The sequence below is a fragment of the Cheilinus undulatus genome, linkage group 16, assembly GCF_018320785.1.
Source record: "Cheilinus undulatus linkage group 16, ASM1832078v1, whole genome shotgun sequence".
Taxonomy (NCBI): Eukaryota; Metazoa; Chordata; class Actinopteri; order Labriformes; family Labridae; genus Cheilinus; species Cheilinus undulatus.
The window spans coordinates 22,545,758-22,567,793 of NC_054880.1; the positions used below are offsets into that span (position 1 = coordinate 22,545,758).

The following is a 22,036-nucleotide window of genomic DNA, read 5'->3' on the forward strand; positions in this document are numbered from 1 at the left end:
ACTTTAAGCCTCTCCAGAATCCAGAGTAATACCTGTACACGGTATGCCAATTAGCCGGCTCAGCCATCATACGCACCATCCTGTCGGCACAAAGACCCATTCATTCTGAGGAGGTCAATATTTACCTTTTTTTTTTTCTACCCAGCATTCCTCAGCTGGTCGGATGATATGAAACGTGCAAAGCATGCATCAAAGTGTGTGGCAGGGTAAACACTGGAGTCACTGTTCTGTCAGAGTGCCTGGTGGTTTTTGCCATTTTGAGGTGATACCGGGGTTACCTCAATCACGCCAAGTCCGTTTTTTTTATATTCAAGCCAAGTTATTCGTCCCTTCAGTTTCTTGCTTCTTTCCCCTTCACTCTCCAAGAAAAGATGCCATATGGCTGTGGGTGCCACACTTGTTGGGGTGCCGGGTAAAGGAGGGGGGAGGGGAAGGCCTTCCCGCTTGATTTCTTGCTCTTCTGTTTCTTCATTCTCCTGCTGTTTTTCCTCCCCTCCTCCCCCTAAATTAGGTCAGTATGGGGGAGTCATCATGACCTTGGGCTCTAATTCTTTGCCAGGTGATTTTTGTTTTCTGTGGTAATATTTGGCTGTCATCCGTGCATTTTACCTCATCGCCTCGTCCTCCCATTATTTATTTCTGTGATTACCTGGTTCTGCTCTGCCTTTGGCCAAAATAGGGAAAAACTGCAGTCAATGGGACAGAAGAGTCTGGGAGTTTAGTGTTTTAATGGATTTTCTCTTTGGACTGTTCTGTGTTACAGCAACTCTGCCAAAGCAAGCATTCCAGGAGCACAGCGCAGTGTGGGATGTGATCCTAATCAGAAACACAGTGGAAAACTCAACTTCTCCACCACACACAACTCCAGTCTACCTTCCCCCCAAAGAGTCATATCACAAGCATATTTTTCTTTTATGGCTGAGCCAAGTCTCAGTGACGGCAGACAAGAGACACAACGCTGTGAATGCACTCTGTTATTCTGAAACTCGGCATCACCGTGACATTTCACAACATTTTGATTTCAATAATGCTGACCTCCAGGAGTGGGAAATTGAGATTGTTACTAAATATCTAAACTAAATCAAAGTGATTTGAGGAAAATTAGCTGCGGTTATGCAGATGGTATAAGGAGGACACAACAAGGTGTTACATAAGTGCCACAGCTGTTAGTGTTAGATTCTGAGATTCCTGCTTACTAGAGCGTCCTCTCTTTATTCATACAAACAAAATTTCAGCCTCAGCCGGGGACCACACTTGAGAATGTGCTTGTTACAAAATTACTGAAAAGTCCATTCAATAGATGGCAGAGTTTCCCCACAGGAGTTTAGGAGACTATGGTGGGGAGACCCTGACCTGTCTAGGGGGATCCAGGGACATGGCCTCCTGATATTAAAATGTGGACATATTAAAGTTAAATGCATTAATCTTATGCACTTTGAGAGCAAAATTAAGAGGGAAAATTTATGAAAACAATTTGGAGCTCTTGTGGTAATTAAACCAGAGATGAACTGATTATCAATCCATTTTTCCTAGTCTGACCTGAAAATAAATAATATCCACCATACACACTGTCCTGTTTTACAAAAAGTCTGTGTACCTTCTATCATTAATGCACATCTTCTATGCAATTTTAGGGAAGGAATTGCAAGAATTACAACAGTAAAACATTCAAACCTTGCACATAAACTAACACTAATTCATCATTTTTTTTTTTTTTTTTTTTTTTTTTTGAGATGGTCTTTCTAAAATATCCTGTAACTCAAGTGCCTTGCCATTTTCTCATACACTTACCTTTTCTTTTTCATTTTGGAGCTTTCTGTTTTGTTTTAATTTTCCCACTTGGGATGGACATGCCTCAGGTACCAGTCTTTTATTTGTGTGTTCAAAATTAAGCAAACTAAAAAGGGTGGATTCAGGAAGTAGCTTTGTGTTTAAGTTTCTGTGCATTGCTGCTCTAACACCAGATTCTCAGACTTAATCTGTAAAGTCAGACACATAATAGGTAAAATGACTGTAATGGAGACTAAATTGATTTTCAAGCAATAGAAGCTCTGTTAGTATGTGTTTACAACAAGACCTCAAATATAGGGCTATCTATTTCCAGTATTGAATTTTCTATTTCCATTTTTCTCATGTGACTCTTCAATCAGCACAGACAAGTCACTTCCTGTTGTGGTGAAGTCCGCTTTAATGAGCTATTGCTACTGTCAGTTTGGCAGAGTTTATGTGTCCCACACTAAAAGACTCGTCCTGATGTCAGAATTTCAGGAGCCCATATCAGTTGAAAGAGCTGCTGGCAGACTGACTGAACATGAAAAATTTACCTTGCACAGTCGCGACTGTTTGCAAACTCAGCAAAACTCAGGAGACAAGTGTGATTCAGCATTTTAAAAATCCACTGAATATGCCAAGATCAGAGTTTAGGATTTAAACAAAGCCTCTGCATGGGCTGCACACACTCATTTTTAAAAAGCTGCTGCAGTTGTCACCTACTTAAAATATATCTCCTAGTATTTTGTTTGACCTACTTTAACCCTTTCCTCTCCCCCACTGTGCTTTGCAGGTGGCCTTGTTGGGAATCGATATCTGTGGAGCGTTTGTAGACCGCATGGGAGAGCGGTTCAAAGGATACCTGGGAACAGGTAAGATATCTCACCCATCCTTACCATGATTTGTTTGTCTCAGCCCAGGAAGAAAAATGGGGAAAAAATCACCAGTTATAAATACATTTATTTCATGTGATGGATAGAATATTGATCTCCTGATTGAAAAATGGACAGCTGACATTTTCTTTTTTTTTCATTTGTAAGAAAGTTATCAGATATATCAGAAGAATACTCCAGAGTATCGAGACCTCTTTAAAAAAAGATTTTGGAAAAAAAATGTTTTTTTTAAACAGATTTTGAGATTTAAATCAGAATTTTACAAGAATAAAGTAAAAAATGAAAATAGGGTATTGAGCACCTTGTGAAGTTGTAGCCTATTTTAGTATCTTTCTGCTATCTTTGATTTAAAGAATGTTCATGTATTATTAGAGCATGTTATAACGGAATCATAACTGTTCCAAAGACACAAATGTTTTCCATGTAACTGAGCATGGAGGATGCTCAGATTATTTGAGTGTACAAGTGCATCTAAGAAAAAATTGTATGTCATGTAAAGGTTGTTTTTTTGCCCATGATTTACCCCAAAAGGTTAAAATTTCATAAATTCTAGATTCTCATACAAAGTGAAATGTTAAAGATTTTTGGTTGTTGTAATCTTGATAATTATGGCGTACAGCTCACAAAATCAAAAAGCCACTATCTCAAAATATTTGAATATTGTGGAAAAGTCCATTTTGTAATGGTTTCCTGAGCCTTTATTGTCCCACTCTGGTTAAATACACACAACTGCAATCATGGGGAAGACTGCTGACTTGACTCTTGTTCAGAGTCAAGACAGTCATTGTCACCCTCCACAAGGAGGGTAAGCCACATAAGTTTACAGGCAGACTGTTCTTAATGCCTGTATCAAAGCATATTCATGGAAAGTTGACTGGAAGGGAAAAGTGATGTAAGAAAAAGTGGATAAACAACAGGGATGAGCTCAGCTTTCAGAGGATTGTTTCACAAAGCAGATTCAGGAACTTAGGGAAGCTTCACAAGTACTGGACTGAGGCTGGAGTCAGTGTATGAAGAGCCACCACGCACAGGTGTGTTCAGGAAATGGGCTACAAGTGTCGGGTTCCTAATGTCAAGCCAATCCTGAACCACAAACTTCATTAGTGTCTCACTGGTCCAATGTCCTGATAAAATTTAAGATTGAACTTTATTTGGAAATCAAGGTCCCAGAATTAAGAGGAAGATCAGAGAGGCACAGAATCCAAGGTGCTTGAAGTCTAGTGTTTTCAGTTTTCACAGTCAATGATGGTTAGGGGTGCCATGTCATCTGCTGCTGTTGGTCCACTGTGCTTTATCAAGTCCAGAGTCAACGCTGTCAACCATCTACCAGGAGATTTTAGAGCCCTTCATGCTTCCATCTGCAGAAAGGCTTTATGGAGGTACTGATGTCCTTTTCCAGCAGGACTGGCCCCTTCCCACAGTGAATCCAAAACCACCAGAAACTGGTTTGTTGACCTTGGTATACATATGTTTGATTGGCCAGCCAACTGGCCTGAACCCCATAGAGAATCCCTGGAATACTGTCAAGAGGAAGATGAGAGGCACCAGACTCAACAAACCAGATGAGCTGAAGGCTGCTATCAGAGCAACCTGGACTTCAGAACATCTCAGCAGACTGATTGGCTTCATGCCATGTATCATAGATGCAGTAATTTATGCAAAAGGAACTTCAACAAAGTACTGAATGCATAAATTATCACATTTTTCCAGAAGGTCACTAAAATTTTGTTTTATACTGTTAATTTTTTTTTTTTTGCACTGGTGTTTTTTGATATTGTAATAGTTTGGGACAGTGGATTTTTGATTTGTGTGTGCTGTAAGCTGTAATCGTCAAGATAAAAAAAACAAAAATTGAAATATTTCGCTTTGTATGAGATGATGCAAGGAAGTTTTCACTTCTTGAATTAAATTAAACAAAATAAAAAAAATAACTTTTTCATGACATTCTAATTTTTGGAGATGCACCTGTATCAGTCAGAATCCCAATGTTAATCACAGGAATTGCATAGTTGTCCATGAAAATAATCGTCTTTTAAAATACTTCAAAATAGTATTGGATTTTATGACTTAATATACAAAAATGTATGACTTTAATCATATAATATTTCAACTTTATTCTCGTGTTTCTTTCAATATTACAACTATCTTTTATTAATGACTTTAATTTCTTAAATTTACAAATGAATGCTTGTAATATTGTGACTTTAAAGAAAAAAAAGATATAATCAAGATTAATGTGGCTGTACTGAAAATATTCATTCATAAAAATAAATTTCAGATAAGCCCTCATTTTTCACTGTGCCATGTCAAAGTGATCTCATTTTGTTCTTGCCATTAAAATTCTAAAATCAAAGCAAATATAATCCTTCACATAGTCTTAGTAACAAGACCCTCATCCATATGCATGACACTGTATAAAGCTGCAGTCAGTTGTCACAGCCAGCACATGTTTAATATTAAGTAATACCTTTCAGAAGGGACTTTAAAAATGTCCTTCCTTACCCACTTTACTTTCCTCTACTAAACGTATCCCTCCAATATCTCATGCAGTAGCATCTCATAAGTTTACAAAAGTATATAAAGAGTTGCAAACAACATCGCATCCCAATCTATACTGAGCAGTGAACATTTTTCTGTAACATACAGTTTGAAGTTTTGTATTGTTTGATACCCTCCAGTATTTTGGCATGTGTCCTTTCTTTTCTCTCACTTCCACTTTGTAGTTCCTGCCCGCTCTGAAGCCTGTTTTACGTCCTATATTTAGACTCTGCATATTCTACTTAGCTCCATCTATTACTCTCCAAATCCACACCTCACATCCGTATGACCTCATACTGTGAGTCTTGCATCAGATTTCATGCTCTCTGACTGTGTCATGTGTGTGTTTGTCAGTGGCAGGTCTTATTGTGCGTGTGCCTGCTCAAGGTGTCAACAGCTGTCTTTGTCAGCCAGACAGGCTCTTGAACCCTGCAAACACACTCAGTCCTGCAGTGCAGCTTTGGGATGTGTGGACCTGTCATACTGTGAAAAGTCTGCCAGCACACAAATAAACACACACTCTTTATCCTTCTCACTGTGCCGTTTCCTGTCTCTGTGTATGAGTGAGCACAGGCGAAGTGTGGGTTTCACATTGATGGTAAAAACATCTCTCTGAGCCACTGCCGGCTCTGGATACTCTCTCCATCTGACTTCCATCTCTCCTTTCCTGTACTCTCTCTATCCATCTCCCCACACCCATCCTCCTCCCACACACAGAGAGAAGGGAGGAGGATGAGATCATAGAGACTGAGTGATTGTATTGATCTGAAGGGCTGACTCATTGCCTGTGTTGTATGTGAGTGCATGCTGGAACTCCCAAGTGTATGAAGTGACAGAAAGAAGTTAAACATAAAGATCACATCTGTTTATATTTCCCTGTTTGCTTTTAGATACGTTATACAGAGCCCTGTGATTGGCTACAGTTTGAACATGTATGACACAAACGAGTGGACTTACCACTTACAAGAATAGCGTGTTTGTGTGTTCGTTTTCCATTCTTACTACAGCAGATGACATTTTGTGCAAAAAGGCCCCTGTCATTTTTATGTTTGAGAGTATTGTCCTCTGTTGCCAAGGCAACCATCTGTTATGGTAACATAATGTACGCACGCGCACACACGGCATGAGAAAAGACAGATGACATCACTACACTCTCTGAAGTTTCAGGCTATGAATGTGGGAGTGAGTCTGTTTTTGTGTATGTCTCATTGAGTGAATTTTAAAGGGCAGTTCTGAGTTTTATTAAGTCAAGAACATTTCTGTTTAGTGGTCCAACAGGGTAGGATTCACTGTCTTTGATACTGTTTTTTTACAGGGTTATTTGTATTTAGACAACAAGCAGAGTTATTTTCTACTTTTTACAGTATGACAAGAATTAATTCTGTTAGCAAGAAATACATGTTGTCAATTTTCCACTTTTCTTGGAAAATTTGACTTTTTACAAAAAAGAATTTAATTTCAGCTGAAGTGTGTTTTGATTAAAATTGTTTCAAGAAAAGCTAGAAAAGCCCTCATAGAGAGCGCAGACCTCTGCCGTTAGCCCTATCTCCAAGTAGTGAAGGATCCTTTAAAAACATTCCTGGATCTAGATCACTCCCAAAATCTAATTCGCCGATAACTCCCTCCCGGTGGGGTGGAGACACGGTGAGGCAAAGCATTGGCTTTGCTACATGTGGAAGTCATGGCAGAAGGTGAATATTTCTCTATTCCTCCCAGCATTGTGAGTATTCACGCTACAATTTGCTGTCTTTTTTTCTGTCACACTTCGACTCGTCTCCTCGACCGGCGTGCGTCTTTCAAACTCTATAAACTCCAAAACTTTGAATAATTTACTTATGTCTGCCATCTCCTGGTGTAAAGTGGTAACAGCGCAGACCTCCACCATTAGCCCTATCTCCCAATAGTGCAGAATCCTTTAAAAAATTCCTGGATCCACCGGTGATCTGGATCACTCCCAGAATCTAATCAGTTCTTCCTTCTGCCATTTCTGCCATTTCCTGAAAATGTCATGAAAATCCATCCATGACTTTTGGAGTTATGTTGCTAACAAACAAACAAACCCACTTGATCACATAACCTCCTTGGCAGAGATAATAACAATAAGTTGTTTATCTCTCCCTGTTCCTTTCAGTTATTTGTTTTATAATTATACAAGTATTCTCAAAACAAACTGAGTAGGAGGTTAGGGTTAGAATAATCATTCATTAATCGTAATCGAGGTAAAAAAGTTCAATAATCGTGATTTTGATTTCTGCTATAATCACTTTAGCTTTGTTAGCTTTAGCTAAACTAAGATAACTATACTAGCTACATAATTATTGTCATTACATAACAAATGTAGCTAAAGCTAATATAGATAAAATATCCATGTAGCTTACATAGCTGCTTTGTGATCTAAATTAGCTGCATAGCTACATTAGCAATGTAGCTTTGCCATCTATAGCTAAGTAAGCTTTAACAACATGAGCTTTAGCAAAAATAGCTAAAGCTAACTTAGCTATGTAGATAACCTAGATATGTAGCTTAGGTAGTTGTTTTGTGAGCTTACTTTAGCTGTGTTAGCTAATAGCTACTTTAGCTGTTTAGCTATGTTAGCTACCTACCTTAAGCAGCTAACGCAGATATGTAAGGTACGCTTGCTATGTTAAAATGTTTTCATGGAGAACAAGCTTTTTTCCTGTAAGCAGACCGTTTACTCAGCTTTATTAAAGGTTTTTGTAGGTCAGTTTTTTAAACTTTTGGTATCCTAACCCTTACCCTAACCCTTAAGTTTAATTGGATATTAATTTTAAAGTTTTAGTGTGCATTTCTGTTTTGAGCTATACTTACATGTAGATTTCAGTAAACTTAACTTGGACAGGAGTGAGTAGATCATTTGTTTGTCAGTCTTTTAAGCTGCAAATTTGAAACTATTGATGTTTTAAAAGCTCAGCACTGTATGTGGTATTGACTTGAAAAAGTTCCTGCTGTGCTCACATTGATCTTAATTGAGAAACATGTCAGCCATCTATGGATGTCAAAGAGCTTTTGGACACAGAGGGATAAGCCACATCAAGTTTAAATAGTAATACACCATGCTGATATTAGTCTATTAATGGGACTTCTAAATAGTACAAGAAATACTAAATATTATCACTCATCCATAACATTTTCCCTTCACTTAAGATTATTTATTCATATTGGCAACCCCAAATGGCAGCTCTTCAAATACAAAGCTATCGAGTACATGTTCGTCTGATGTTAAAGCTGCAAAAACACTCAAACTGCTAACTCGGTTTCTCATTTCGTCGGGGATTAGAGTAACCGTTTGAAACACTTGTGCCATTGCCAGAAGCCTCATACTTCAGTAGGATGCCAGAATTTAAAGGCTCTTTACAGTGCACATCACTGTGTTATATAGGCCGTGCTATTAGAGCATTTGTGTGTGAGATAAAGTGTAACTGACGTGAAAGCATTTGATGATCTGACATTATTTTAGTCACGGTCCATTTCTCATTTCCTGTTCTCTCTTTCCCCTTGTCATGTCGAAGCCCTGGTGCCGAGGATGGTGAAACTGTTTACATTATGTTTAAGGTTTTTCTCCTTGTCACTTACCAAAAGGCTATAACTAATACTAAACATCCAGCATTTCTTTAATTATGTGTTTATAAAGGTGCTCCACATGGGGGCAGTCTTTATTTTCTTTGGGGTTTATATCCAGCAGACACTCAGCATCATGGCCTCATTTCTCCTTTGCCTGATGTACGAAGCATTACACAGCTGTTTCCCCCCTCATATTGAGTTCACTGTCATCCCTAACCCCAACTCTCCATCTTCTCTTTTTCTTGCCTGTTGACCTCTTTTTCTCTCTGTAGTTTTGCCAGCTTTGGTGGACAGGCTGGGCGATGGGAAGGACCAGGTCAGAGAGAACAGCCAAGCTCTCATCCTTCGCTGTATGGAGCAGACTGCCTCACCCATGGTAAGACACGAACAGTTGTGTATGAGAAGTGTAATTAGTGAAAAATTTAAGTCTCAGGACCCTTACTAAGCAAGATCTTTTGAAAATGATTTAGATGTTCATCAAGATAAAACATCCTTTGTTCAAAGTGTTCAGGATTTTAGTTGTATTTCAAGTTTATACTCAAGACAATAGATGATATTCAATGTTTTAATGTGAAAACTGTGCTGATTTGTGCTGTATGCAGAGTCAGTAGGCAGAAACTAGTTCTGTTCAGTTAAAGTTTTTGGCAGAATGTACGATTAAGTTACAAATCAGTGACTGCAGACAAACTATAGCCACCTCCACATCAATAAATAATCACTCCAGCTGAGATTTACTCCCATGTTGTGGGCTCCCTCTTCTGGGTAATAAAGAAATTACACCCTTCATATCCAATTTACTTTGTGTTACCTACATAAAACCCACATGGACATCTCCACAGATTGTATCCTGCTTTGTGCTCTGTAATCTGCTCAAACACCAGACAAACTGCCTGGATAAACCCTCCTCTACTTGTTCCCACTGACACTCTTTCTTTTTGTCTCCATCTCCCATTTTCCTTGTCCAGTACGTTTGGGAAAGGCTACTTCCTGGTTTTAAACACAAGAACTTCCGCAGTCGAGAGGGAATCTGCTTGTGTCTCAGTGCAACACTAAGCACGTGAGTAACTTCCTCTTTATTTGTATGAAAAAGTGTAAAAGAAAACACTCTGAATTAAGGGTTTTAAAAAAGTAGGTGTTTAATTTCAACTTACTTGTACTGCATGCAAAATTTTAACATATAGTATGGCTTAAAATAAAGCAAACTCATTGACTTCTTTATGCCATTACTTATTTTCTTTACAAATTTGTTATCTAAGATTTTGTCAAGTGAATCCAAACAGCCTAAATATGAGTTAATCCATTTTCTGCGCTTTGTGAACTGCTTTTATTACTACTACTCTAAAAGAGCGTGCCCCAGTTTGTATGTTGAAGAAACACAAAGTCTCTGTCTACAGGAATAATCTTCTTAGCTGGAGAGGGGGCACACGTGCTACAAGAGGCACCACCACTTTTGTCACGTGACATTTACAGTCTTTTAGCATACATGTGTCTATAGTCTTGACCTCAAATACTTCTGAAAAAGTTATAAAATGTAGTAGCTGCTGCAGTGAACCTGCATTCTTCATATCTTCATATTATTCATATTGAAAGTTTCATGAAAAATATCCCACATCTAAAAATAAGATCAAACAGATGATTGCTTACTGCACCTTATTTGACAGCAGCTTGAATTCAGCTAAGATATCTTCAGGTTATGGGTTAATGTTTTTCTTAGAGATACCCTGGTTGATTGAGAACTTACCACTTTCTACTGATTTTAACCAAAAATACATGATCACGAGGATGATATTGTATTGCAATATTTTTAGGCCATATCATGATATTTTGAAATCTGTTCTTATTTGCTGCATAAATGTTGTTATTATTACAAAAAAAGATAATTATTGTCCTCATTAAGGGTGAAGCAAACGTACACAAAAACTCACCAATCCTGAGATGCAGCCAATGGCCAAAACACTGCAGTCTAGCTCACCACCATTAAAAAAAAAGAAAGAAAAAAAAAAGCCGTAGCCAAGATCATTTAATCCTCAAACTGGGTTTCCTCCAGGACTTTTGAAACTGTGGGGGAGGGCTTTGCTTAAAAAAAATGAAAATGATATTTTTTACGCTTTTACTTTGCCTCCCTCCTTTCAAACATACATAAACAATTTAAGATTATGACAACAGCGGGATATGATTTGAATGAAAGACTCTTATAGTGGGATTCTGCTTTTATTACGTCCTCTTGCAATTATTTTATCCCAGAGGAGCCACAGGTAAGCCTTAGCCTCTTAAAGTTGTTGATATTATGATAACTTGTAAACATTTATCACTCACGTATTCAACAAGCTAACGTTAGTTCGTTCATGCTTGTTGTCAGACTGACCCGCACTCACGGACGGACACACAAACTATCTCGCCTCTGTCACACATACACAGGCACACACCTAACCGGTCCTCTGTCCCTTGGCTGCAGTTCACACTTTTCCTTCTTTCCTGTTTTAGCAGATATTTAGAAGCCAAAGTGGGGCAAATATCATGGATTAGATGAACGCCTGACAGTCCATCGCGGTTGTTTTTATCCAGTCTTGTATCGTAACAGAAACGATACTAAAGTTCCAGAGTTTTTACGACAAGATATTTTTAGATCACTAGCGTCTCATCTCTATCATGAGACACGGTTGATGATGAATATATCTAAATATTTGAAAAACCTCAATTGGAGAAGAATGGACAAACACTAAAAATCTTCACTCAGGTCATCAATTGAGTGACTGCCATGGTGGCAGCTTCTGCCTTCTCCAACTTGCAGGGTTTGTGAACTAACTGTGTGCATACCGCCACCTGCTGTATCGGAGAACAACTGTGCTGTGGCGTGGTTTGAAGCAATCATGCCTAATGTGGAAGCACCCGTAGAGATGATAAGTATTGTTTTTGGCAGCCAATAAACAGATAGACAAAAAACCCTGGAATCCCTTATGTTTTTACACTCAAAGGTCTCCACACACAGCAAATCTGGGCAGTTGGAATAGTAGTGCTAATTTTGGCATGGTTTTGCTAATGAAAAAGACACCTATGTGCTGAATCTACTACCCAAAGGTATTTGGTGAGCAAAAATTCATGTCCTTTGATAGTTAAACTCATGTTGGTTTTATCTTTTGTGCTTTTATTATGTCTGTCAAACCTCTAAAAAGAAAACAAAGGGAAAACAACAAAACCATCAAGATTAGTGCAGAGAAATGTGAGGAACAGTGCTAGCTGAAAAATGAGAAAATTTAGAAGAATTCATCGGTTTGATATTTCAATATTTGTTTTCTGGCAACAAAATGCTGCAAGCAAAGGTCTTAACCATTGCAGACATAAAACTTAAGAGATATGCACAGCAGATGGAAGAGAGCTGCAAGCTCTGCAGAATATAACAGAAATTCCATGTGACAATGAAAAACAGATAGAGGCTTTGACCACTTGTGAACAATGCTGTAAAGTTATTGAATCCTGTTTATTCTAAGACTGAATTTTTTCTATCAAGTACTGTTAAAGGTACTGGCTGTGGACTTAATGCTAGCCATTTACTAATCACTAGCAGGGTTTGGTGATTTCTCATGAACTGATATTTGATTACTTACAGAAAGCTGATGTATAGCAGTTTACAATTAAGTTGTTTTGGCATACACAGAGCAATGTAGCAGCAACAGTATCACAGCTTTACAAAGAAAGTCTGAAAATGATCACAAAACAAAAAACGAGCTTTCATGGATGATAAGACGGGGGAAATTAACAGAGGGCAGCACAGCAGCAGCAACATAAGGAGAAGCAGAGCACTTTCAGTCTGTGGTTTAAGTTGGCATTGTAAACGGCTGCTCCTAACTTTGATTTAAATGGACATTTAGAGCCACACATTAACAACACTGTAGTGCACTTTGTTTGACATTAAACAAGTGGATACTGTCATAAAAATTAAAATACTTTCTCTCTTACCTCTCAATTTTTCTAGTTTATTTCCTATATTTGTGGTGTGTCAGTGATGACACACTTGTGGAAGCTGTTGCTTTTTAACTTTGTACAAGCAATGAATTGGCTTTATACAGTGTACTTTTGGCTCAACAACCATATTTAAAATTCATTTTTCCTCCTTAAAACCAGAGTTTCCCATCCTTGCACTCATAAAAAACACAAGTTTTTGTGTTAGACTGCAAGGACATTCAAACCTGCATGGCATTGAGATGAACAAATATCATCCTTTTCATTTCCTTGTCCTCTTGTGGCTCTGTTTCAGGTATGGAGCTCAGCCGCTGAGCCTCAGTAAACTAGTCCCACATCTCTGCACTCTAACTGGAGACCAAAACCCTCAGGTAAGAGAGAGACAGTGGTTTAGTAATACAATACATAACTGAAAGGCCTTTGTATCTATTTTTACTCTATCATCTGTGAGTATCATCAATGTGTGTGATTGGGTAGAGGTTTCTGTGTTTCTTGTGGTTTGGCTCTTAGCATTCAGTGTGCTGTGACCATTACTGTTATTAGTGAGGAGAAGGGCTCTGCAGAGACAACCCCCCCCACACACACACACCAGATTACAGCCGCTAACATTAACCCACACAATGCTATTGTATATGTGTGCATGTGAGAGAGAGAGGGGGATAGAGCGAGGTTGGTTTAACTTCCTGTGGAGTTGCACCCCAAAGCTGAAATCTGCTCCTCTCTTCTACCCAATGATTATCTACCCACACACTGTCCCAACCAATCAACATCCTCGACAGGCCCACCCACCTTCAGTTGAAGAGAATCCCTTTAACAGCATCTCACCACCCAATCACAGCGACTCCAAAAAAATTGACTAGCAAATCAGCTGTATCACATTAAAAGGAATAAAATGGGCCCTGAAGGGATTATTTTATAATTTGTTTGCAGCCTTAAATCTGGGTAATCCCAGACAAGGGGGAAAGAGAGTAATCTGTATGGAATTATAAAGGAAATTCACCATAATCTTAACAGCATAATCTTACATGGTTCACCAGTGCATTTAGAGTTTAAGCCTTTGGATTTAGAGGTGTACATGTGTTTGTGTTATAAATAAGGTCATGTCTACTGTCTGTAGGTACGAGAGGCCTCCATAACAACATTAGTGGATGTTTACCGTCATGTTGGAGACAGGGTCCGAGCAGACCTGACAAAGAGAGGACTACCTCCTGCACGGTGAGTTTCTGCATAAGTATATCAATAAGCTGTGTGTGTGGAGGGTCTGAGGGTCCCGTGGCCCTGGCACTCGCACTGTCCCAGGCCACGCCATGCACCACTCTGCCCTTCACACATACAGAGGCACTTTTATCCAGAGTACAATGCTGACTGACTGGGGGAGGAGGATGGGAGGGGGTGGCAGAGGGGGGGGTACAAAGGCGTTGGGTGGAGTAAGAGAGTTGGGGAAAAACTGGAGAAAGTGTGTGTATGTCAGCTGAAGAGCTCCATTGAGGGGTTGCGTCCTTCTTTGGTCGTCCTGGTTACGTGTACTGGGCTGAGGGTTATTCTAAGCACACACTGACTGACCCCCTTTGCCTCCCCCTTCTGTCTCCCCTCCCTCTCTTTCTCCCATGTGTTAGACCAGAGCAGTAGCCAGGTTTGTGTGCTGCTGACTGCTCACCATGAGTCTTGCGTCTGTGAATGCTGGATCTAGCCATGTGTCATGTGCTGCGCATATTAAGCCTGTTTGTCTTCTGTGTAAACACACTGTCTGCCTATGTGGGATTTAAGCAGACTGGTGTGTTTTGTCAGCAGCGGTCTGACTGAAGCACTGATTTAGATCTTAGACATTTAATATTGAAAATATTTAACATGATTATATGTGTGTGCTTGAATAATAAATTCTTTAATACCCAGATTTACCTGAGTGCTTTTACAAAGAGAAGCTGAAAGTTATATCAGTCTTAGTTTTTGTGTTAGCATATGGTTGGTGGGTGGATTTCAGGGTTGCAGCCAGGGTCCTGCTGACCAGATCACATATCAGCCACGTCAAGCTAGCATCATATAAAGACGGGAAAGACGATGTTGTGAAAGAGCAAGGAGGTAAGGGGTTGAGTAAAGGAGCTGGAAATGTTGAGAGGGCACTGGCAAAAGCAGAAGAGTCAAATATTAGGAGCTAACAGAAGACTGATTCAGTTTAACACACAGGACCCATATTCTGTGCGAGGGCTGCTCAAATATGAAAAAAAATCCTTATCACAATTTTTCAAGACCGCTGCAGTATTCATTTCGCAGCCACATTCACAGACTTTTAATATGAAACTCTGTATATCTCAGAATGGAAATACATACTAAAACAGCATTACTCTAACTTAGGGTTAGAGTAATACTTCAGGTAATGTTTAGGATGCCAAAAGTTAAAAGTTAAATGCCTGACCTTCAGAACCTCATTACAAAACATTTATAAAGCTGAGTAAAACATCCTGCTTACATAGAAAAAGCTTGTCCTAATGAAAACAGACCGTCTGCGTGGCCTACGTAGCTCCGTTAGCTACGTAAGCTATGTAGATAACGGAGCTACACATCTGGCTAAAGGTAGCTAAAGCTAAGCTCACAAAGCAGCTAAGTATCCACCTAGCTAAGTTAGCTTTAGCTACAAATGTGAAAGCCTATGTTGCTAAAATTAACTTAGCTACAGATAACATAGCTAAAGCTAAGCTTACAAAGCAGCTATGTAAGCTACCTAACCATGTTATCTATGTAGCTAAGTTAGTTTTAGTTTGTTTACTAAAACTCACATTGCTGAAGCTAACTTTGGTATAGATTTAATAACTAAAGTAGCTACGTAGCTAAAGCTAAGCTGAAAAAGCAGCTACATCGATATGTTATCTGTGGAGCTACGTTAGCTTTATTTATGTTTTTCTAAAGCTCACATTGTTCAAAGCTAATTTTGCAACATTGGCTCATATAATGTTAATTACGTAGCTAGCATAGTTATGCTGGCCTTAGCTCAAGCTTACAAAGCTAAAGCAAGCCACTGTTTATTTAACTACTTCTAAAATGGGACTTTACATGATATAATCTTGGATTAGACCTCTGACCTTTTTCTCTGTTTTATTTATGAAATGTTGCTTGGTCTGGAATGTTTGCAGTGTAGTTGTAGACTTTGTTTATGAATAAAGTGGGAGTGGAATTAATAGAAACTAGCAAATATTATTAAATAGCTGTTGCAGCAAATTATGACACTTCCTTCCTGAGATATGTGGTGTCTCAAATTAACCATCTGTAAGAGTGGCTGTCAGAGTTGTGCTGTCTGCAGCTGGAACCTTGTCCAACTGTTTTGATTGATATTAAGGCCATGATTATCAAATACGTAAAAACAAGCATGATTGAAATTAGAAGACAGAACAGTCCTACTTTTATAAAAGTAATGATATATAATAACAATTAATGAACAAAATATTAATCATATATATATATATATATATATATATATATCAAATAAAACAACAAACAGAAAAATTTACTGCACATAAGGCCTTTAGAAAAGTTCAGCACTACATGTAGCATGGTTATCATTTAATCCAGATTGTTTTGTTTTCATCATCATGGGAAGCCAATATTGTGAATAAAATTGAAACTATATGTATTGCCTAGAACTATTATGTAAATTTAACATGTATTAGCCTCTCTATTTGATTTGTAAGACATCTAATCCCAAAAAAGTGTTTTTGTTTTTATGTGAAAAGTTGTTTACTTAACCTTCAGAAATGAGTGATTGACTGGAGGACCGAAGGCCTTGAATAATAAGCATAACAGAATTTTCCATTCAGGTAGAGACAATCTAAAACCAAATCCACTTGTCAAACTTTCATTTGGATCTGATTTCTGCAACTTTCCTATCTTCTTGAACAGATACATTTCTATTTAAATAAATGTAGAAATCTACACTTATCCCAGAGCACACACATCACCAGTGACCTTTTTATTGTCTCATGCTCATACTGAATTTTAGTTTTTTTGTTTTTTTTTTGTGGAAAACTTTTTGTACTGAAACCCCCTCTGACAGTTGTCCAGTTTACATAAACGTCTGTTTATTTGTTCACTATCTCCCTAGTAGTTGCAATACAGTAAGATATTTTCCCCACATCTTGCAGCTGGTGAAATAAATGATTCAGTATACAACAAACAATGCTTATTTCATTTTATAAAGCCCATAAGTAAACCGTTTCTGGTCCGTCAGTGAGGTTTTTATGACAGATAGCTGGTTAAGACAATAAAGATGAACAGGCTGGTATGAATTAATTGGGGCCAAATTTTTTAGAAGCACATAATGCTAAACTTACTTTAAAGCCGAGGTCAGACTTGCATTTTCTTTTTAACAGTTACGATGGTCATTGTATTGTTTAGGTGTTCATGAGCCATAAATTCATGCTGTGACTTGACTGAGCGACAGATATGACACGCTACACTGAGGGACCCAATCACTGTGACCAGTGTGATGACACTGGAAGGAAGAGGGGCTGGGCATGATGAAACCTGGAAGAAAAACTAAAACACACATTTACAGTTCTACAGTATGTATTGTATTTGTTTACTATCCAAAGGTTATGATGAATGTTATGCTAGCTTGATGCTAATGCTAATGACAGGTACTCAGCAGTTGCTGTTTCTTCTCAGCATCTCTCTCTTTTCGCTGTTGTGGAAGGCGCTTTCGGACAGACCATAAAAAGTAAGGTTGTTGTAGTCAGAACTTGAGAAACTTTTCCTCTGTCTCATTGTTCCATCTCCTAGCACCGGTTTCATCACTCTTCTTCTACTTTGCCATTTGGTTCCTTTACATTTTTGAATGCTGCAAATGCAGAGCACTCTGTGCTCTCATTGATCAATGTCACTGATATCATGGAAAAAAATCATAGAAGGCAGGACAAAAAGCATGCTAGACTTTCTGTCAGGAGGTGTCTCAGATGTGTTCTTCATTGTAGCTCACTATGAGACTCTATAGTGCTGAGTATTAATTTAGTTTCAATTACGATTTTAGCTTCCTGTGATCATAAAAATAAGATAATTGTGACCAAAGGTTACTGTGCCACATGCCATGATGAGCTCCTTTTGTTGTGTGGTAAACAGCGCCTATGCCTCATCCCTTTAAATGCATAGCAAGTGTCTGCAGCATTGTGCCTCAACACACTAAATGTTCATGTATTTGCAGAGTTAAACATTTCAGTTTACTCGTCATGAAAGAAGGTCAGTTAGTTTAATCACTGTTCAGCACAACTGTGCACTGTTTATGTTTGTCAGTGTCAGATGACATCATTCGTTCGACTGTAAACCTGATGAGCTTCTCCTGACCTCTGATGACAAGGGTTAGACGTGGCAGTCGGTCTGAATGGATCAGAGTGAACCATCTGACCTGGCTGACCCAACTTGTCCTCTCTTGTGTGAATGCAGGTCAGGCGCTACCTGGATTGGTTTGTATGTGTGCAGGTTAGTTTTTTAAATATTAATCTTGAACCTTAATCTAGATGACTTCCTGAGTGCAGCGAGAATTTAAACTGTTGTTTAATTTCTCTAATGTGGTCTAAGAGAGAATTAAAGGTAATGCGGATGGAGGGAGGGTACTGTTGTAAACTTAAGTCTCTGTTTACTGTAACAACAAGGATTAACTGGAGACAACAGTCTCCTGTTATTTAGTTTAATGCTTGCTGATTGAGCCTTCAGTGTATCTAGCTCATGAGCACATTGTGTGTTTTGAGGAAGATGACCTACCTGAAAAGTGAAGGTTGTTTTTGTGGGTTCGCAGTGACAGTCGAGCTGTTATTAATAAAGACTGAGAGCTGAGTTCTTAAGAGACAGGATTCTGGAATTAAATAATATGAAGAAGGAGGTGGGAAGAAGGGAATACAGACAAGTGGGGGTGAGAAGGAGAGACAAGAGGGGGGAGGAGCAGCCTCGCTTTCTGTCTACCACTAGCGGTACAGCCCCTCCCCCTCTGATGAGTGTGTGCATATGTATGTGTGTGCGTCCGGGTATGGGAGGGAGGTTATGTAAAGGGTAACTGAATCTCTTTGCTGCCTGTCACACAAACTGTCTGACACATATTCAGAGACCCTGCCTGAGATTTAAGTCTTTATTCTGGATGGTCTGTCTCTCTGCAGGGGTTTACTGTGAGCTAAGCGTATATTATGTACATATGACAGTAGGTGGTGCTTTGTCATCTGCCCGTACCATGCTTTGGTCTCTTGCTGTTTGGCTTTCTCTCTCTCCTTCACCCTCCCTCCCTCCTTTCCTCCCTCCCTCCGTCCTTTCCTCTTGGAGCCACTGCACCATGTTGGATACAAAGAGCTGAGGGAAGCCGAGGACCGGAGTGTGTCAGTAGCATTGGAGCTAATGCAACGTTGCACAGCAACGCAGCAACATATTAATCAGTCCTCTGGGGAATACCAACGTGATTGATTGTTGAAGACTGAAGACTTGGCTGTTTTTGAACCAAATCGAAAAATTAAAAATGCTAATTTACAGAGGGGAACCACGTGAAAAGGCTGCACGGCTGAGGAGCCCGCTTCAGCGCTAATCGTCACTTATCGAGGGCTGCCAAGCTGTCTGTTAGTGGTGGACCGGCACACAGACAGGAAAATACTGACAGAGGAAGAGACAGAGGTTGGTGTGTGCAAGACTTGTGCATTCACATTCTGGCTCACCTTTCAGCAAGGAGACATTGGGGCATGTCACCGGACATTAAAATGGTGACGTGTAGTGTTATTGTCTTTGCAGTCATGTGAATCAGCACTGCTCAGTAAGCAGGAGATGTTTGTGATCGGATGTTTGTTTAGAAAATGGTTTGACCTTATGTTTGATTGGTGTAATCAAAATGCTGAAAGTCTTCATGATACGCCAGAGCAGATCGAGCATGGGGTTGTGTGTTTATGTGTGTGTGTCAGGAGGAGTCATGCTGTGTTACTGCTGCAGCTTCATGAGTGTGACAGGCATGATAGACACACCCACTCACCGACAGGCAGACTGACAGGCGGGGTGTCTGTCCACATGTTGCTGCTGCTGATACTTTCACTTGGGATTTAAAGCACCTTGCCTCTCTAGCTTGACATTTTGGACTGGTTTTCCTCTTTTGCATTTTTTCCACATCAATAAAGATGATCGAGTACAGTTTCTTTAATAATTCTCAATTGAATGCATCCAGGTTTGCTGTTGTGAATGTCTGTGTTTTGGTCTAACCTGCCTTTTTCTCTCGCTCTCTCTGTCTCTGCAGGTTACAGACATTGTTCTCTCGTTTTGATGAAGCCTTGAATTCAGGCAACATGGCTCTCAGCCCGAGTCACGGTCAGTGCCTTCTCTCATTTATTTTACCACTGTTGTATCAGCTTCTGTGAGACACCAGACTGCGTCATGTTGTCAGGAAGATTTTACTGTAGTCATGTACTGGGTGTGTATTTGAAGGGGGTGTGGGTGTGTATGTATGGGTGGGTGGGTGCCTGTGCGTGTCTATATCTGCATGTGCTGTGTTTGTTGCCATGAGCTCCTGTAAGAGGACCTAACAGGATTAATGCTGTAATCTGTGTGATTGTGTGGGTTTGCAGCTGAGCCAGACCTGAGCTGAAGGCTACTGCTACTGCTGATTTTGTCACCAGGCAGTAGAGTGGGCTGTGAATCCAGCCAATGTTGTTTGATCCTCAAAAGTTAGTGGTCTTACTGAAACCTCCTTTGAGACTTTGTTTTAAGGGATTTACTGACTAAAATTTTTTTGTCAATAGGTTATGAATTATGATTTTCCGACTTTAATATTAGACTTTGTGGCAAAAATTGTTCCCTAATTATCAATCAGTGAATTGGTCTCTTTTTTAGTGGGCTAAAAGTTATCATACAATGTTCTGCTGTATCTGCTTGCAATAAATTGTTTTATAGGACTTGGGACTGCAAAATATTCATTGTGAGCCCAATAAACATAAAGCAAATAACAGTCTCAAACATGATGAAAGCAAAATTCATTTGATTTATTAAGCAATTCATTTGTAGTCCATATAAATTAACCAAATGGAGACGAACCACTTTCACAAGTCATGAATTCAAGGTATCCACACAGCAAAATAAGGCCCCACCAAGCTGTCAGGTGCCCCACGTTAGCGGTTATGGATTTTTTTGGTGGTTTTGAATTTAGCTAGTGCAACAGCTAAAATATTCAGCAGATAAACTATATGGATAAAAGTAGACAATAGGGATGTTCTTATGCATCTTTTATTCAGCTATATGCTCATTTATGTTGCGTTTAAACAACTAGTTTAAAGAGAAGAAAACACTCAGAAAACAGTCCGATTCATCACAGGGTCACTGTGTTAGCCACACAGTACAGAGTATATCAGTCTCACATTGCACCCACTAACATTAGCAGCTAGCTCCGCCAGCCTTCGTTCCTCTTTGCAGATTAATACTATACTTTGATATGTGGCCTTTTAACTTCAGTTGAGTAATACATGAATTTAACCTTCGACAGCCTACGTACCATTTTATTTCCATTTATTACTTAAAAAACTGTCATACCACTTGTAGTCCTCGCTTTGTGCACTGGGTCACGGTCATGTTGGAATAGAAAAGGGCCTTCCCCAAACTGTTGCCATGAAGTTGGAAGCATAGAATTTTCCAGAGGAGTAAGTAAGTAAGTAAGTCTTATTGCAAAGGTGTCATCCATCACAGCACGACACTTGAAGTCACTGAGCTTTTCAGAACAACCCATTTTGTATCACAGATGTTTCTGAATGAGATTACATGGCTAGGTGCTTGATTTTATACACCTGTGGCAACAGATCTGATTGAAACACATGCACTGAATTCTTAACAGCTGTGTCCAAATACTTTTGTCCATATATGGTATATTGCCCATCCATATCAGCTGTATAAATCATATATTATTCATCTATTGACAAAATAAGCAACTGTACCATCAGGGGTAGGTGGGTGCCTACACAGGAAGGTGCTGCACACTCCAGGGGGTCCACTGTGAGCCCTGAACATTTTGAATGAAGCCCCAAATATAAAACAGCCACCAGACTGTTTACTTCCCACTTCCCTCCTTTTTTTTCTCAGCCCCATGTGAGTAAGCTTGTGTTTTTACTGGACACACTTTGTGATTATTAAAATATAAAAGATGTGCACTTATCAGTATGGTCTCAAATGTGTTTGGAAATACGAGCTTATCGAACGTTGGCAAAAACCCATTCTCATACATCCCCATTTGGAATTACTGTGGATTCAGAGACACAGGGTTATGAATTCTTGGAATACAAAAAAACGGAGACGAAGGAACT

At 39.2% G+C, this 22,036-nt stretch overlaps 1 protein-coding gene across 38 annotated transcripts in view; it reads left to right on the forward strand.

Moving 5' to 3' along the window:
* Window positions 1-22,036, forward strand: part of clasp2 (cytoplasmic linker associated protein 2) — an 88,126-nt gene that overhangs the window by 8,842 nt on the left and 57,248 nt on the right. For 37 of the 38 annotated variants that reach the window (XM_041808634.1, XM_041808644.1, XM_041808635.1 and 34 more), the window contains exons 2-7: window positions 2,564-2,642; window positions 9,056-9,159; window positions 9,749-9,840; window positions 13,039-13,114; window positions 13,861-13,958; window positions 19,987-20,057. In XM_041808634.1, coding sequence (XP_041664568.1) covers window positions 2,564-2,642; window positions 9,056-9,159; window positions 9,749-9,840; window positions 13,039-13,114; window positions 13,861-13,958; window positions 19,987-20,057 — 520 coding nt within the window. Of the gene's footprint in view, window positions 1-2,563; window positions 2,643-9,055; window positions 9,160-9,748; window positions 9,841-13,038; window positions 13,115-13,860; window positions 13,959-18,965; window positions 19,380-19,986; window positions 20,058-22,036 lie in introns of those variants that run through there. The other variant, XM_041808669.1, reaches the window with a different exon arrangement.